The sequence below is a fragment of the Perissodus microlepis genome, chromosome 9 (assembly GCF_051167445.1).
Source record: "Perissodus microlepis isolate ML-2025 ecotype Zambia chromosome 9, ASM5116744v1, whole genome shotgun sequence".
In the NCBI taxonomy this organism is placed as follows: Eukaryota; Metazoa; Chordata; class Actinopteri; order Cichliformes; family Cichlidae; genus Perissodus; species Perissodus microlepis.
The window spans coordinates 9,591,474-9,610,010 of record NC_140469.1 but is presented as its reverse complement, the minus strand read 5'-3'; the positions used below and the strand labels follow the sequence as shown (position 1 = coordinate 9,610,010).

Genomic DNA, 18,537 nt, shown 5'->3' with positions numbered 1-18,537 from the left:
GCACCCCCAATGTCAATCAGAATCCCATTACTGCAGAGGTCATGGACAAGCTGCTGCAGGTAAGTTAAGTCTCAGCGGGCTGCTCTGCTGCACCGGAATAAAGGGGAAAAAATAAATTTGTGCCCAACAGTATCTTCTATTTCCCACATTTCAAGGAAAACTTTAAACCCTGCTCAGATAGAATATGCTCGCTCCTTTCTCTTGGACAAAATGGAATCAAAACTTCAAAGTTTTTTTCCATCCTGTTTTTTTTTTCTTCTTCTTTTTTGCCAGTCTAGCAATTTGAGCTCACAGCCTCATGGGTTATTTCGTGAATACATATCAGGACCTTTAGCTCACAGGTGGCTGGCACACTCAATAATGCCTTGAGCAATATCACTTTGAGAGCACCACACAAAAACAAAGATGCCTTAGGTCCATGAATATTTATTAATGGGGGAGATTGGAGCTAAGTAAAAAAATGACTAATAGGTGGAGGGAGGAGAGAGAAATGAGGAGAATGATAAGGTAGGAGAAAACACGCCACAGAGCTTTCAAAGTAAAGCGCGGCCAACAGGAAACGAAGACACAACATCGAACTCGTGCAAAACCCTGGAGGAGATTTGCTATTAAATTGCTGTTAAATACAATTTTACTTGGCTCTTTCTCTGAAGATGTTGTTGCTGGTGCAGCAGTGAGGGAGAGTCCCCTGGTGTTCGCATTCAGGAGCCGATGTTGATTGGAAGCACAACAGCACTGGCGGGTATGAGGCCCTGCGGGCCTCACTGGCTGCCTCCATCATTATGCCGATGGCACTATCACTTCTGGACGCTGATTAAAATGTTGCAGATGTTAAAAGAAGCTGAAGGTTAAACCGCAAAGGGCTCTGTGTGAAGTCATTTCACACCACATTGCCTATCCACTCCACATACACGCACTGTAAAAATCTGATTTTTATAACAGAGTGGGGAGCAGCTGCGCTGAGCGGCACTCCGTGGGACCCGATTCTGATCTTGTCTTGATTTTTAGCTGCGCGTGCACGTCAACTCAACTCGAGGCACTTTTTCTCAATCAATTTTGCTACGTCTCAGTGTCGACCGGGTAACGCTGTGATACGTTTAAGCCAGTGTAACAAAAGAATTTCCCAGTCAAGCTCAAAGCTCAAAGTGGACTCTTAGACGGGCCTCACATGGTGACTGTGAAATGACAGAGTTTCTGCTCTTATTTCTTTTTTAACGCTTTTTTAATCTGTAACACAGAACCGAGACAACAGAAAGCTTTCTGACAGATGCCATTACACGAGTAAAAATTCAGGAAAATATCACAAAAACTAAGAAAAGCGTGCCAACACCAAGCCCATTGTTTTCAATTGTTTCCCAGTCCACAAAGCAATAGACCCCCACTGTTCCTCATGCAGCTTATGCCCCACTGGGGCTCTAAATGCATTGAGGAGTTTGGTATCACTGCTCCTGGTGAGTTAGCTGGATATCTTATTTACTTTTACCTGACTCGATAGTCCTTTCACCTCCATCATTGTGTGGTCATGATTTTGGAGACATGATGAGGAGCTTAGTTTTTCCAGAAAAGGTCAGAATGAAGCCACCACTCCTCTGGATTGAAAGTAAAGTCGAGAAGGAAGGTTTATATTAGGCACACCAGTAGGGGTGACTCCTGGGTTGATAGCATTAATAGTATTGTGCACCTATTTATCAGGCGGAAATAAATAGACTCATTTCACGTGGTTGTAATGCATGTCAGATCTGAATGCTTCCAGTTAATCATATCCATTTTGGATGAGCTTTCACATTTGTAGTTTAAAAAAAAGTATATGGAGATCCATGAAATAAGCTTTTGTTGTCTTAGAAACACTAAAGTTGTAGATGTCAGCCTAATTATTATGCACAGCCTTTTGCTACAGTGTAACCTGAAAATGAGACAACCAGCATAAGGTAGCAGCGGCTTATTAAAAATATACCTGACATCACAAGAAATAAAAGCTGTAGCATTACTTACCGAGAAAGCTTTTTCACACCTTTCAGTTTCTGTGCCACTTGCTCAAAACAACAGATGTCCCACATCAGAACTTTTGTGTGATTTAAAATGATACGATATGCATGGAATATTTGAAATGAATGTGACTATGCTAGTGTTGCTAAATTACAAAAGCACACAGTGTGCTCCTCGTGTTCTTGGAATGGTGTTAAAAAGTGAAGCGAGCTAGCCACAAAAAACTCCAAAAAAACAAAATAGCCAAATAACAATGCTGGCTTATTATTTACAGACTTCATGGTAATTAGCTGTAAATGATATAATTTGCAGCTGGTGACATTTATAAGTGAAACGCGGGGTTCTTGACAGTTTGTCTTAAATACCTTCATTAGCTCTGCAGCATTTCATTTAGGGGTGCGAACAGCAGGTTGGTGTATTTCCAGGGTCAGAGACAGTGTGTGATTTAAAACTTTTAGGAGTTATTGTGTTTATTTATGAGTCATGATGTGGCAAAGCAGGATGGGCAGGGTGAGAGAGGCCAGCTGGTACTGAAGTTTCTCACTAACAGATAAAAGGCCAGTTTATTTCCCCTTAAATTTTGCCACATTTTTAAGGAAAATGTTTTAGCAGGTTGAGCAGCAGAGTTGAGTCGATGAGTGGTACCCATTAAAAAACATGCTAGATCTTCTCTGCCAATGCCAAACAGCTTATTCTGTGACCAACACAACCACATCACTTGCAACAAATGCTGGTTGAAGAATGTAATGCCACCCCACAGCAATGTGTGACCAGCATGCGGAGGAGGCGCCAGGCTGTTGTGGGCATTTAGTGGTTCTTCCACATGCTACTGAGGCCCCTCTTTATTAAATGAGTAAGCTGTTAAACTGCCACTCTGTTTCATCAGCTTTCAATCATCCAGACATCCAATAAATGACACCAAACAAGCATCTACATCAGAATAAGTTGTTTGGCATTGACAGAGATTTAGCAAGTTTTTCATGGGTACAACTCATCGACTCAACTCTGTTGCTCAACCCACAAATGCATTTTCCTTACAAATGTGACAACATTTAAAGGGCAGTTGTGGCGGGGCGGGGCCTGCGGTACCGTGCAGGGAAGGCGGATGCACCTGCACGGCATCTGCAATCACGCCCCGCCGACTTAAATATTGTACTGTCTCCTGTGGTTGGGGTTGTTGTGGTAATGTTGAGGGCAGCGGGAGAGCTGCAGCTCTGTGTGCATTGTGAACAGCAACCGTGTGTGCTAATAAAGAATGCTGCAAAGCATGTTGATGTCACCAGGTCTGCTGTGGTCATTCACAGCAATAAATAGGCTTTCCAACGGTAAAAGATTGATTACCAAGAAGCGTTCTTACAACAAAGGAATAATCGGCCAAACACAAATTTTCTTTCTTTTTGTGTACATTTTCTTTGATTTGAGAAGAAAGAAAAGACATTTGTAACAGACTCCCAGTATGCTGAATGAAACTACACTTTAAAATGATTGAGACAGGCTTGAACAGTGGCATTTTACCTGACTCTCAGCATTTTTCCTCCTCTCTCAAACTAAACAAATACAGCACCATTAATCTATGGTGAGTCATGCCTGTTTCAGCCAGTGCAGGCAGTGGCTCGGGATCATGGCAGGTACTCTTTAAAAACAACACGGTTATGCTTGACGGTGATGATTTTGGGGAGTGTGTCGTGCCACCTTTTTCAGCATTAGCTGTCAAAATAAAAGTAGTGATTCTATAAAGAAAATGGACAAAATAACAAAACCACCGACATAACACTGGCGGAACCTAAAAGTAGAAATGTAGACAGCCATTGAGTATAAAAGATTTTTTTTAATCCTTTAATCCACTTGTGGGCAGGGAATATTCTCCTACTCCTACTTCATGTTTAAATCAGACTATGTTAGAATGCATTGTCACCAAATTTTCACAGCTCTTCTCTGGGAAATGTGGAAACATTCAGTCATGTTGTTGTCTGCAGCAACGGTCTAAAAATTCAAAGTGCTTGACTGAAGCTCATAAATTAAATTAACAGATACACACCCCCCCCCCAATACTCATCTAGCCACAGCAGAAAATGAATCTGCTGAGTTTATTGTTAAATGGATGTTCTAGTGAGCAGGATGTGAGTGAGGATTTAGTGCACCTTGAGGGAGTCCCTCTTTCCAAACTGAAAATGTGCTTCTGAGATCTCATCTCATATTAATTTGTCATGGAGAAGGTAGTCATGCCGTTGCTCCACGCCGCCCTCTAGCTGACTCCGAGGTATTCGTCATCTTTCGGAGCTGCGAGCCTTTCGACGTCTTCAATCTCCAAGTGCTTGTTTCGCAATTTAACTTAACTTGTTTTCCTCGGCCCTCCCTGCACCTCTTTGTCCCCCTCTCCCTCCCGATCTTCTCGTGTCCATCAGCTGTGACCTTACAACAATTACGCATCCTCCAGTGGGACAATTAAAACCGAGCTACCTTCCCGAGTGGAGAGGGGGAGAAAAAAAGCGGAGGAAATAATGATGCCAGATCCATTCGTGCAGTCGCCTGCCTTCTTTGAACTAGCAGTTCTTGAAGTTGAGAAGGCGACTGTTTTAGCAGCTCTGCCTGTGTTCCAGTGCCACTGCTATTCAAGGACACGCTGCCCTTCAGCAGCATTGTCCAACAAAATAAAAGCCGTCTGTTCTCTATTCAGCACCGGAAAATTCACTCATGTTGACGTGCCTGTCCTCTTTCAACCCTGCCCCTCCTCTGCTTTGACAGGTGCAAGTGCAATCTTCACGCCAACAGCTGCGTGTATGACAAAGAGAAGTTGAGCTGTGAGTGTGAACACAACACCACTGGGCCCGACTGCGGCCGCTGTAAGAGGAACTACCAGGGGCGAGCGTGGAGTGCTGGCTCATACCTGCCCATACCCAAGGGCACCGCAAATATCTGTGAGTACACGCACACTCGAACACAAGCACACCTCTGACGTGTTGGCTAATTAAAAAGATGGATGACATGGCAGTGTAGGACTTTCAGGAGGTCTTATAGATCTCAACAAAATAATGGAAAATTTGTTGAATTTGTTTTTTTAAAAAATGCATCCACAGAGACAAGTGATAAAAGTCCAGTCCTAATTATCAGTATCCTGTGTGTCCTTTTAGAGAATTCAGACGGTCGTTACATTCAGAGATGCTGAGCTGTGGCGTTTCAAAGCAAAGTGAAGCAATTAATAGCATGCAAAAAAGATGTGTGTATGATTAGTGATGTTATGTTGAAGCAAATGTTTCCAGACCAGAGTGCAGTCTAGTTAAAAGACCACAGTGTAAATGGGATGTTGTTCTCTCTTCTACAGCTCTGTATTCTAGAAAATGTCCTTTTCTTGACCGCTCTAATTAGAGTGAAGTGAAAGAACCTGCACTACGTCCTCTGGAAGCTCGTTATACGCTGATGCAGCCTGTGCAAAAAAAGAATCATTTTTCTCCCTTTTTTTAGAGAAACGTGGGTAGCACTTTAGAAAACTAGTGTAAGTCCCCTGTAATTAACACTTGAAATTACAATGTAATTTTAGTTACCTACAGATATTTAAAGCTAGGTACATTAGAACAAGGGAATAATAAGTCAGGTTTTTACAGGAAACAAAGAAATAATTATACTGTAGGTAAATATAAGTAGTGTGTAACTTTAGGTATTTTACAGGAAAGGAGACACAAATAATACTGTTTAACTACTGCTTAAGTAAATTGAAGTACTGTGTAGTTTCTTGGTAATTTTGCAGAGAAACAAACAGTATTTCTCCAGCTTATATTGCAAGCACACTCAACACTTAACAAGTACGTTTTTTGGATATGTATACATCTTTATATAATATTCATTATGCATGATGATGCTCTATTATTTAACTTTTATTTTACCACATAAATGTGATAAGGGCCATTTTCCCTTACTAACTTACAAGAAAAAGAAAGCAACAACAAACAGACTCTGCAGGACTGTGTGATCTTTAAATGAGGGAGTCAACTTTGTTGTCTTTTACAGTCACTGTCCAAGCATAACTTTGAAAAGCAGTGTTGAGGAAAGTATTGTCTGCTTTCCTGTAAAATACCTGGAAGTTTAAGCAAAGTTAAGTCACTCCAAACAAATTATGCAGCACTTAAAATTACTTATAGAGTAATTTGTGTCTCCCTTTTTGTAAAAAAAACAAAAACAAAAAAAAAACAACCCCCCCAAAAAACTTCCAGTACCTAAAACTGCTCATTCACTACCTAAAATTACTAATAAAATATTAACAATGCAATTATTTCTCATTATCTCCTTATTCTAGTGTGCCTACCTTTAACTATCCATGCGTAAATTAATTACAATGTAATTTCCAATAAAATACATTGAAATTTCATGTAATTACAGCACTCTTAGTCGTGGGCCATATTATTAAGTACTACTGGACAATGTTAGTGGAATTTATTTAAAGGATGTTAAATCTTCTATGTTGTTCCAAAAGAGGATTACAGGTTTAACTGTGGTATCATCTGGTATCTGTGAACCTTTCTTAACCTGTCCACAGGTGACAGCCCTTTGACACTTGGATTAATTTAGTAGCTCTTGTGTAAACTCGTTTTCTATCACTTTTTTTGCTTTAATTTAAGAACGAAACTAAACTAGCAACCAGCCCAGGGCGGTAAGTAAAAAACCTGTCACTTTCAGAGACACTTAAATCACCTTTCTTCAGTATTCCCAACGCTCAGTTTGATATTTGACCATGTCTGGTTGCACTCAATCGCTACCAGATTTACTGTCAGGTAAACAGGTGTACCTAAGAAACTAAATGCACCTGCTCGCTTATACGTGGCGCATTGTCAACAATAAAGGTACTGATGAGGTTTTGCATCGCCTCTGTAGATGTCAGACTTACGGGCCTGTAGTTTTCCCGTTAACAGTCTGTGCCCTTTTTCATACTTCTTTCCATCCTTCAGGCAAAATTGATTTTTCTTGATTATATAAATCTGTGGGAGGTTCAGCAACCACATTATTATTTTGCTTAAAATTCTAAACTGCATTACAACTTTATTAGTTATAGACTTTTATTTCTACTAAAACAGGAATTTTGAGAAGTTGCAATAGAACAGGCTGCTTACAAAGTTATGTAACATTAGGCTAAATGCAAACCAACACACACGTGTGCTCCTTTACTTTTTCATGCTTTTGAAAAATTACGTCTTGGCTGCATCATGTTGTTCAGTCCTGCTCAAAAGATGCAAGGAGTTCATAGTGGTCAGTAGGACCGCATTAGTTTGGCCCTTTAACCAGGACTGTAGGGCCAAGTTGGACCTGACAGCACAGCTCCTGGGATCACTCAGGCATACAGACCTCTTCACCATTGTAAGGTAGGAATTTTTGGAGATTGGATGAGGAGCTTAGTCATTCATGAGGAGCTCAGAGAAAAGCCGCATTAAAAGTAGCCAATGGGGTAGCCACTGGCTACTTTTAATGTGTCTCGCTAGGGATGCCTCCTGGGCGTCTCAAAGGTGAGATGTTTTGAGCAGACTGAGGATACGCTGGAGAGACTGTGACTCTCAAACGGGTTGGGAAAACCTCGCTATCCACCGGAAGCGCTGGAGGCGTTGGTCAGGAGGATGAAGGTTGGGGCAGCTCTCTGCGATTTTGAAATGCGCATTTAGCAGAAGGCTTCTCTACTTTTGACCCCGAGGTGTTTTCGGAAACACAAAGGAATGTCACAATTAAAAGTAGAATGCTAACAAATATCGCCACTGGGGAAATTGTGCATCCAGACTGCATAATCTCATATTGTTATATTTTGAAGGGGACTCGAGCTTTCCACTAATAAACAACACGGATTACAGTTAATAAATAATGTTGTTAAGCTGCAGCTGCGATGCTAATGTAGAACAGAGGCAATTACTCCTGCTCGAGCTGAAGTAAGTGGGCCAACCTCCTTTTGTCTAATGCGTTGGCATGACGTCACATCACATCTTCTTCTCACAGAGCTTGAAGAACATTTGCTGGTGTGGACCCATGTTTTAAATCTGACTCAATGCAAGGACAACAAGGAATTCTTTGTTTTACACTTTTTAATACTTTTTGTTTTGCTTTTCAAATGCAGTTTTGTGGATGAACCAAGCAGAGAGAGTTCAACTAGTGAACTGACATCAAACCTCGGCAGTTGGTAACAAACCACAGTGCAGACAAGGAAACAAAATAACAACGAGGAGTGAAAATTAGTCCTGGGTTCACCAGGTGGCCAGAGTCATGACTTCATTTGAAAGCTCTCCTTGCTGTGTAAGGTGATGAAATGAAAATGCTTTGTTCTCAGCTTGCTCCCACTGCCCCCCAGCAGCCAAATAATCATCATCACCTTCGTCACATTAATCATAATTAATTGATTTTAAAAATGTGAGTTTAAGAAAGTTTGTTGAATCTCACTTGCAGCCCTGAGCAAACCTCAGGGAAAGAAGTATAAAACTGCATGAAGGCAACTGTTTGTAATATTGGAATTTACAGTAAAACTTCCCTTGCCAAGAAGGAGAAATACAGCAGTCTATGAGCTTGAGAAATATGGAATATATTATCATTTCATGGCCTCTTTCCCCCCAGACTTTTACTGCTTGCTGTTTATATTGTTCCTGAACTGAAAGGCAGGAATGTGTGTTCTTCCTGGGGTACACACACAATACGGGAAGTACTCTGTTCATACAGCAGTTTAGTGTCATTGAAATGAGGGGCTGGGAGATGATCCAGGTCCTGCGTCTCACCTTTAGACTTTCTGCTGTTAGCAGACTTCAGTGAGTAAATAGGCGATTGATCTGTGAGTGTATTTGACATAACAATTAGCACAAAAACAGTACATACTATTGTTTGAGTAATACGATTGGGTTTTTTTTGTACTTTTTATATTTTACATTTGTATTTATTATTGAAACTTGCACCAAGGGAGTGGCACTCCAATTTCGTTGTACTCTGTACAATGACAATAAAGGCTATTCTATTCTATTCTATTCTAAAAACAGTGAGTATCAACTGCCCCTTACAAAAGCACATGAACACAGGCTCCAGAGCAGCCACTACTCCTCCCATACATCATTTCCAGAAAGAGTGATGAGCAGCAGGGCTATAACTTTGAGTGCCGTGGCATTAATATGAAAGCCCAACTTTTATTCCACCCTGTCTCCTTATTGCATCCGCTGTGATTTCTGCCTTTCTCTGCGGCGCTCGAGGGCTCCCGGCCACCGGCCACTGATGACTTATTCTACCTCCCAGAGGATCCACGTTATGAGACTTAGGGAGGGTTAGTGAAATGCCCATTCCCAGAGCCCAGATTGACATCACATTATTAAAAAAGGTGACACTCACACACACACAGGTGATCATCCAGACCTGCATGCACACATACATACACACATTCATAACTACACAAGGACACACTCACGCACACATGCTCCCTTTGCCCTGCAAGTGATGAAAAACAGTCCGAGTATAAAGTGCGTTATTATACTTTGTCTTGGAGGAAGAAAAATCCATAATGTAATAACGCTGTGAAAAATCTATAGGAATGCAAGGTTATCCCTCCTGAATAGAAAAGAAAATGCTCAAGGCTGACAGAAAAATGCACCTTGTGCTGTTTTGTAATTTTCAAGCCCATTCAACACCAATTCCAAAAGTCTCCTTCCCTCTCAATGTTTCCCCCAAACCCAGCGAGCATATGGCAGCTCTGCAGAGACAAATTTGTCAAAGATGAAAATTTAATTAAGATTTAATTTCTTTTTACTATGCCCATCAAGTAGTCTGATGCGATAAGGAGCTCGATGAATCATCATTCAGAGAGGGTGTGGAGTCTGGGTGTGGGGAGGGGTGCAGTGTGTGTCTGGGTGGTGGGGTTGGGGGAGTCGTTGATATGTCGTCTTACAATGGCTCTGTGTTGAGAGCGCAGAAGAAGAGCGGGATTTAGAAAGTGATGAAAAAAGGAATGGCAAGGATAGAAGGAGGGGAAGTGGGCATCACTCTCTGTCACAGCTAACTCAGCCTTCTGGGGTGGCTCTGTCTTTCTCGCTCTTTTCATCTGCGTCTCTCACCCCCTCAGCCCTTCACACACACCCAGCCACCCCACCCATGCTTCTCTCATTCTTGCTTCCTTCCTCTGTGGAGACAGAAGGAGAGAGATCAGTTGGAGAATTAACCATGGCAGTTCATTTCACTGTAGGGCTGAGGACACTGAGGGAAATAGAAGCTGGCGGTGGAGGGGGCAGAAAACTGGTGGCCTCTGAAAAGTTGAATTCAGATTGTAAAAATATATCCTCTGTGTTATATTAAACCCAGAATCCGTGTATGCACTTCAAATGGATGACCTGATTTAGAGAACCCATGTTTCTCTGTGCAGTTTGTGTGCTTAGTTAGTTCAAGTACTGCATGTGTATGATGTCAGTATGCAAAGATCCATTAATTCAATTTCAATTCGGTTCAATAAAAAAAAATGTATACAGCGCCAAATCACAACAACAGTTGCCTCAGAGCGCTTTATATTGTAAGGTAGAGCCTACAATAATACATGCAGAGAAAAACCCAACAATCACATGACCCCCCTATGAGGAAGCACTTTGGCAACAGTGGGAAGGAAAAACTCTTTTAACAGGAAGACACCTCCGGCAGAACGAGGATCAGGGAGGGGCGGGGCCATCTGCCAAGACTGGCTGGGGTTTGAGAAGGAAGACAGGATAAACACATGCTGTGGAAGAGAGCGTGTGATTCAGTGCAGAGAGGTCTATTAACACATAGTGAGTGAGAAAGGTGAAAAGGAAAAACTCAATGCATCATGGCAATCGCCCAGCAGCCTATGCCTATTGCAGCATAACTAAGGGAGGATTCAGGGTCACCTGATCCAGCCCTAAGTATATGCTTTAGTGCATGTGAGAGCGAAGTGCTCTCATGGGGTGATATGGTACTATGCTCATGAAGCATCATCTTCTTCAAAACTCTTCACATTTTGTTGTCACTTTACAGACTGGATCTCTTGATTTAGAGAACGTATGATACAGAGTACGTACAGTATTGGGAAACAGTGAGAGAGTACGTGCATCTAAGATAAACTTGAGAAGTCAAAAATACAAGTTTTTCAAATTTTTTTTGAAAGAAACACATAAACCTGATAACTTCTTTTCACACATGGAATACAGATGGATAGAATTATTAGCCTCCCTGATGTTAACACGCCATCAGACTGTTTAACTCCTCTCTGGAGGGGAGAGGGAGGGGAAACAGGAGGACAAAGGAGGGGGGAACAACTAAGCTGTAGTGCCTCTTCACCTCACTGTGCAATTACCTTTTGTGCAATACTTTTTGTTAATAGTCAACGGTGCAATAGACTCCATACTTGAAATGTGCAATCCACTTGTATTTTTATTTTTATTTTATTCCTATTTATTCTATTTATCCCCTTTGTATATTTTTATCTATATATGTCTTTGTATTTATATATGTGTGTGTATATATATATATATATATATATATATATATATATATATATATATATATATATATATATATATATATATATAATATTCTGTAACTCTATAACTTCTGTCGGTGCTGTGCTTATTTGGAACCGAATTTCCCAGAGGAACCCACTCATTAATAAAGTTTTATCTTATCTTATCTTATCTTATCTTAATAGTAAACTGTGTATCCTGTTTGCTGGATAGCAGCCTGCAGTCATTGTTGCAGACTTCGGTAAGTCTCACACATGTCTCCAGAGCAAACTCAGCCCTTTCTTCTCTGGCAAATCTCTTAATCTCCCTCAGATTTGATGGTCTTATGGCTTGGATCTTGGCCTACAGTTCACCCCAAAGATTTTCATTGTGATTCAAGTCAGGGTTTTGGGAGGCCAGTCAATAATGTTTGCTTTGGTCTTCTGAAGGTAGTACTTTGCCAGGACCGATCTATGTTTTGGGTCGCTTTCGCGTTGGAAGTGATGAGACAGAACCATTTTGCTGTTGAGTGCTTGAGGTTTCATTTCAAAATCTTCACATATTCTTCTTTGTAATTTCTTCGGCCTTGATGATTCCCAGTTCCAGATATACTGAAGCATCCCCACAGCATAATACTCCCACCACCATGCTTCACTGTGGGTATGTTGTTCTTTGGGTTGTATGCCTCTCCCTTCTTTCTCCAAACGGTTTCATCTCAGTATGCATAATCTGTCTGCAGGTTGTCATTAGCTTGCTTGAGTCTGGCTTGAAGGCAACTTTTCTGCAGAGGTGAAGTTTTTCTTGGTCTGCAACCTTGCAGTTCATTCCCGTGCAGGGTTCCAGTGACTGTCTTCTTTGAGACTACAATTCCCAACTTTAGTTATTGACATAATGCTTTCTCAGTGACAGTGTCAGCTCAAACCCCTGCGTAAGTTTTTGTACTGTATGTAAATGGGAAGATAACCCTCAGTTTTACCAGCTTCAAGCATTACAAAGTTAAAACACGTGTTTTCACAGCTATTGGTCTACAAAAAGATCTGTTTTCAGTAGGCTAATAACATCGACCCTGGTCAATTTTTTTTATTATTCTGTTATTGTGTGCGAATTTTATGATATGATTTATGATCTCTAAAGAAAATTTGCATGTTTAGAACTTCTATGTTGAAAATACCTTGCTCTGTTTCAAAAACACTTTCAGCTTTCAGGGTGACTATAATGTTGTCCTTATCTGTAGGTAACATTCCTGACTTCATCAGTCTGTTAAAGTGGCAGCATTCTGTTATTCTGATGTAACTCACTTTTCAGTTAATGCTCCTCAGCACTTCATTCAGACGCACCCACAGCAGTGATGGAGAGATCCATGGTGCACATGTGACTTTTACCATATGTGTAAAGCACTTCTTGCACGTCAGCTTTAGCGAAGTGTAATCGCACTTTTGAACATTTAGTTCACTCTAACGATGTCGCTAAGAGCACGGCTTCTCTGTGTGCAAGTGTGCTGCACGGTGAGAAAGACAGCTGCCCCCACCCATCACACATAGGCACAAAGTGGGAGAAAAGGAGCGATCTCATTTGCAAAAATGCATAATTGAGCAATTTCTTCAGTACATCCGTCCCTTTCGGTGAGCTAAGCAACTCACAAAGACACATGAGAGAAATGTGCAGTAGTCACCTTCTGTCTACCATAATGGGGCTGGGTGCACTCTGCATGCTGTAGGTCCAACCTAGTAAGACTGCCTGCTGACCTGACTTTTTAAAAGTAACCAACATGAAGCTCACATATCAATATATGTGGTTAGATTAAAACAAAGCTGTGCATGTGTGAAAAGAAAGTTAAGAGAAACTGAGTTAATATGTTTAGTGATCAATATTTTCTTCTCAGTAGCTAAACTAACACCTAAACACTCATTTATACTCCAAATCAGTTCAATTCATTTTTATTTATATAGCACCAAATTTTCTATTCTAAGTTAAAGCCCCAACAGTAAGACAACCCTCTATGAGCAAGCACATGGTGAATGTGGGAAGGAAAAACTCCTTTTTAACAGGAAGGAAGCTCTGGCAGCTGTGAGTTTTAACTTGGAAAGAAACAACATACGAGCTGGGATAGGCTGCAGTGCTGACCTGTTTTAGGATATTACTAAACCACTTTTAAAAATAAAAGCATACATCCTTAGCTGCTACATGTTCAGCAGTGAATGAGCTGTAGCAGACAGCATGGGGAAGTAGAACAATAGGAAGCGGGTAGTCTGTGAAGTCACACAAACACATATGAATTTCCTTAAGATTTAAAATAAGACCAGCTTTGTACTTGTGCGTCACTACTGACACTGCCTTCAAATCCATTTCAAATTGCTTTCATATCTCCTTACAGTATATGCACTCATGCATGTATAGGTGTATTCTGTCTTCATGGAATGCAGATGGAAGAAACGATGAACATCACCAGTGAAAGACAAGCTGGTGGGACAGGAAAGAGAAAGGCTTTTGAAGGTTGTGACCAGTGTCAGCACGGGGATGTAAGCAGTGAAGTTATGAGGGGAGCATGGCTCTGCTGCACTGTGACAGCCTTGTAAAAGTTCAGTCATTGAGTTTGATGATAGCTGTTATGGCAGCCATAATAACATATCCTACCAGTCACCTGTAGCCATTACCTTTTTATGACGATCACACTGTTGCATGGCACACATGTATGCTTTGGTTTATCGAGGGGCCGGCGCGCAGGTTTTTCATCGTGTGATGTGTTTGACTGACACTGCTAATTGAAAGTCTTTGGTGCTAGTGTCTAGACATTTTAATGGCCGTAGTAAGGAGGAAATGATAGATAGTTTTTCTTCTTTTCTTTTAAACTTTTGCAACTTCCTTGCACTCAGAGAATGTCATATTTATCCAACGACGCCTAACATTCAGATTAATTAAGTCCCGATTTGTTCCATCTGCATCTTGATAAAATGAATAGATTGGCTTATCAGAGAAGGATTAAGAGGCACTTGTTCAGATTTAGCTAAAGCCAGCCTCAGAGTTTATGGATCCCCTTTGATCAAAGCAGTGAAAGGCGCGAACATGCAGTGGATTTCTCCAGCAGGATTCATTCCCCACCCCCCAGCTGGAAGAGAAGATCCACCCCCAACCCTCAGTATCCCACTCACGCAGAACACCTTGCCTCTCCCACGTTCCACATTAGCATGATGAGAAGCGCTGTGATATCTGGAGCCGGCAGTGACAATATCAAGTATTATTTCATTTGACTTACACATAGCATGTTATTGTTTTCCTTGTGTGGTTTTTCTATAATGAGTGCCAACTTGAGGGAGCTGATCATAGGAATGTGAACAAACACACACATGCGCACACACATATTTAGGTTGCCTGATCGATCTTCCTCCTTTTGTGAGATTTATGTGTTTCAGCAGCAAGACCAAATCCCTCAGGAACTGATGGTGCCACCGTGGAATAAAGCTCACTCTTTCTCACAATTACTGTACTTGGGCAGATATAAACACCCGTCTTAAAAAAGGGTTCTTTTGCGAAAAGCATTAAAATGAATCCTGTGTAATGTTTTACCAACTGCAGTAGTAAGACTTTGCTTTACTAACCAATCCACACAGTACATTTGTTAAAGATATCATTTAAAGAAAATTAGCGCTTAGTGTTTTCTTCTTTTGTTTAGCTTCATGGCTCGATAAAAAGGAAGGTCTGCCTTTTGAATTTAAGTGAGGTCCAATAAACCATGTTTTAAATGTGGGTTTTTCATCATCTCTGAGCTCTACTGTGATTTCAATTAGTGCCATATGTTTATGCATCTACACACATTCATTCAGGAGCTTTGCTCTCATGTATAACACCCACTCATTTGAATTTTCATTTTACCCCCATTCTCCTTCTTTGTTCTCTATAAAACTTATTGGCTGTTGTTTTGCATCCTGTCATTCTGCTTCTCCTGCTGCCCATCTTCCCCGCTACCTTTTTCTCTCCTCCTTCTTCTTCTTGCCTCTGCCTGTGCTCGCTCCATCTCTTTCTTTTGTTTCATGCTCACTCTGTCTTTCTCCCTCTCTTTCTTTTTCTCCCCCACAACACCCCCAACCACCCCAGAGACCAAGCTTGTTTACTCTGTCTTTTCCACATCTCGGCTCTGTGCAGCTGTGACGGTAATCTTTCTTTCAAATATTTGTTTCTTCCATCTCCAGATTTTTCCCCCCCTCCTTCTCACTTTTCGTGCTGCCACTGATGCACACCTCGTTCCATCCCTGAAATCTTAACTGTGCTTTGTCCATCTTGGCTCTTGGGGACTTTAAAGCTTGCCACCTTCAATTCACATCTACACGTAGCAGGGAAGCCGGGCAAGACGTAATTTTGCTCCTGAGGAATTCAATCAGCTTGCATGCTGTATGCTTGTGTTTTGGCAGTCTTTCCGCTGCTAACCAGTTAGCAATGCCTGTCACCACCACTGAGCTCTATATAGCCAAAGAGCTCTAGATGATGATGGATTGCTATAAAACGATGGCAGCCTCGGAAAGTAATTACCAACTTTGCCTGCGGTGGAAATTCAGCTGATAAGCGCCTTTCCAGGGAAGTCCAGGTATTGCCAAAGCAAACAGGTGAGACACATTGAAGGTCAGAAGAGAAGTGATACAGACAGAAACAACACAGCGACACGCACGGTCATACACGCGCAAGCACACACCAGCTGAGCTCCATGCTAACAAACGCTCTTGACAGTAAAATCTAGAAAGCATGCAGAAATTTTCCTAAGATGAGTGCCCTTTCTGCACATGTGCAGACACACTGAATAAATGACAGACGAGCCAGTTCAGTGATGCAACAGAATGCATGCCAAAGATTTAAAGGCTGAATATCCATGGGAGAACATTTTATTATGGGTTTCTGATAATCCATTAGTGAGATCTTGGATGCTTGACAGCATAGCTGGAAGCCATCCGATATAGAGTAAACATCAAGCAATGAGACTTCTAACCACACTGTGAAGTGAGATTTGTTGCAAATCGGTTGATGCCCCACATGAGTCGGCCTGCACTGTATTGTAATGCACCGATCTGCACATGTGTCATATGTGCTGACCCCAAATGTGCGGTGAATCACACGGCCCGAGGAGATCATGTTCACCAGCCTAGCAGCTCAGAACTGCGATCTCTGCGCAACACATAAAAATCAATGGAGTCAACAAATGCGGCTGCTAATGCTCTTCCTGTGCGATAAGACAAAATTAGATTGGAGCCAGTGGCCCATAATGGTGAGGCCGGGCAGGTGAAGGGGAATTGGAAACGATGGCGGTTAAAAATCATTTCAGTGACCTGACATGAGATCCATGGATCTGCTAGGACCCCACAGGCTGTGCCTAAAGCACTGAATAATTGTAATGACAGGCCACTGGTGTCTGAGATTATGACCTGAGAGGAAAAGTTCTATGGCCTTGAGCCCAGTGAAGTGGCAAAGTGTAATTTGTCAAATGAGTGATCACTGTGAACCACGTCTTTTTACGAAACATGATTTATACAGTTTTTATAGATACACTTAACCTGAGGATGGGTGGAGGACAGACCGCGCTGCATAATGAACACATGGCTTTTAGACCGCTGTGATCTGTTTGGCATTTGTGTAGCTGGTACAGTGGAGCCCATAGTGAATATTTTCTCTGTTATGAAGAATATCTCTACTTAAATTGTAAACTTTCTGTGGTGCACACTAATGAAAGTCTGTACAGTAATAACAAGACCTAGTGATCTCTCTCTCTCTCTCACACACACACACACACACACACACACACACACACACCAGCTCTGCTTCTTTATTTATATCCTTTTCCATTAAACATAGTGGGTCCCCCTGCTAATCTTTCACACTAGATGCAGATAACGTTTGTGTATTATTGCTCTGTCAGCTACTTAACCAGCCCCTCTGTAGCACTGCAAGCCCCACCCCCTTTTTTTCTTTTTACAGTTCAGTTAAGGACCTAAAATTCTTCGTGAATATTCGGTTTCATTACATGCACATTTATTTCACAGGGGCAGTGGATTTTAATGGATATCTCTATGTACAAAAAAAATATGATAACTTCATTGTGATGCTCTCTGTTCATGCACTGCACATTAGGTATTTAACATGAACATATGTGCAGCATATCTGTTGCTCTCTGTGGCTTTGATTAGCGATCAACCAGGACCTGTGTGAAAAGAAGACTAATGAAACACTGCCTCTGGCATGCCCGTCTCCCAACAATTTTTTCATACTTGTTGGCCTCTATTTAGGAAAAACAACAAAAAAAACTATTTTTTTCTGTTGCACTGTGTTTTGTGAGGTAGCAGCTTTCATTTGCAAATGATTGTATCCAGCCCAACTTCCCAAATCCGAGTGTGACAATGAAAATGACTGGGATCCTGATGGTTTCTGCCTCATCCTTCCTGTCTCATGGTTAGCATCTGTCCACCCCCTTGAGGTCTGACACCCATTACACTCTGTCTCCATGTGTCAGCATAGACTTTTGTACTTCACGGTTATCAAGCAGGTCATAGCTTTGGCTCCTAAATACAACCGGCAGGCAGAGATCAGAGGAAGAGTGATTGAATGACAGCAGTTTGATCAAAGTGCACGAACACAAACACACACACTCGGGAAACCCTCGTTTCCCCTGAGTACTTGGAGATATTTCGTGACGGCTCCATTAGATGAAAGACCCCACCAAAACTCCTGCACATGTGCCTTCTCAGCTTCTTCAGCAGCAGGTGTGATAGCGAGCGAATGATAGGAGAGATGTGAGCTGGAGGGAGAGTGAGATCTCTTCTTATTTCATTTCTGTTTCTACTGTTTAGAAGAAGTATGGGTACTCTTGCACAGCATGCTTCTCTTTTCATGGCGAGCAGGTTGTTTGTTTTGGTGGGCAGACTGCCTTAATGAGGGCAGGGGGTAGAGCGAATGGGAGGGAGGGCCTCGCCTTAAAGGGATGATTAGAAAAAGTAGAGTTGAGAGCAAATTCCTCTGAAGACAAACGCTGACCAAAAATACACAGCTGGTGCATTCACGTGCCTTTGAGGAATACCGATTCAAGAAAGAAACGTGGCAGAGTCCTCGGCACTTTGTCTGACATCATCTT

General features: G+C 41.7%; 1 protein-coding gene across 6 annotated transcripts in view; it reads left to right on the top strand.

The window, feature by feature from the left end:
* The window catches only part of ntng1a (netrin g1a), a 117,994-nt gene that overhangs the window by 77,992 nt on the left and 21,465 nt on the right, over window positions 1–18,537 (top strand). For all 6 annotated transcript variants that reach the window (XM_084938935.1, XM_084938934.1, XM_084938937.1 and 3 more), the window contains exon 4: window positions 4,732–4,904. In XM_084938935.1, the coding sequence (XP_084795061.1) occupies window positions 4,732–4,904 (173 nt within the window). The remainder of the gene's footprint in view (window positions 1–4,731; window positions 4,905–18,537) is intronic.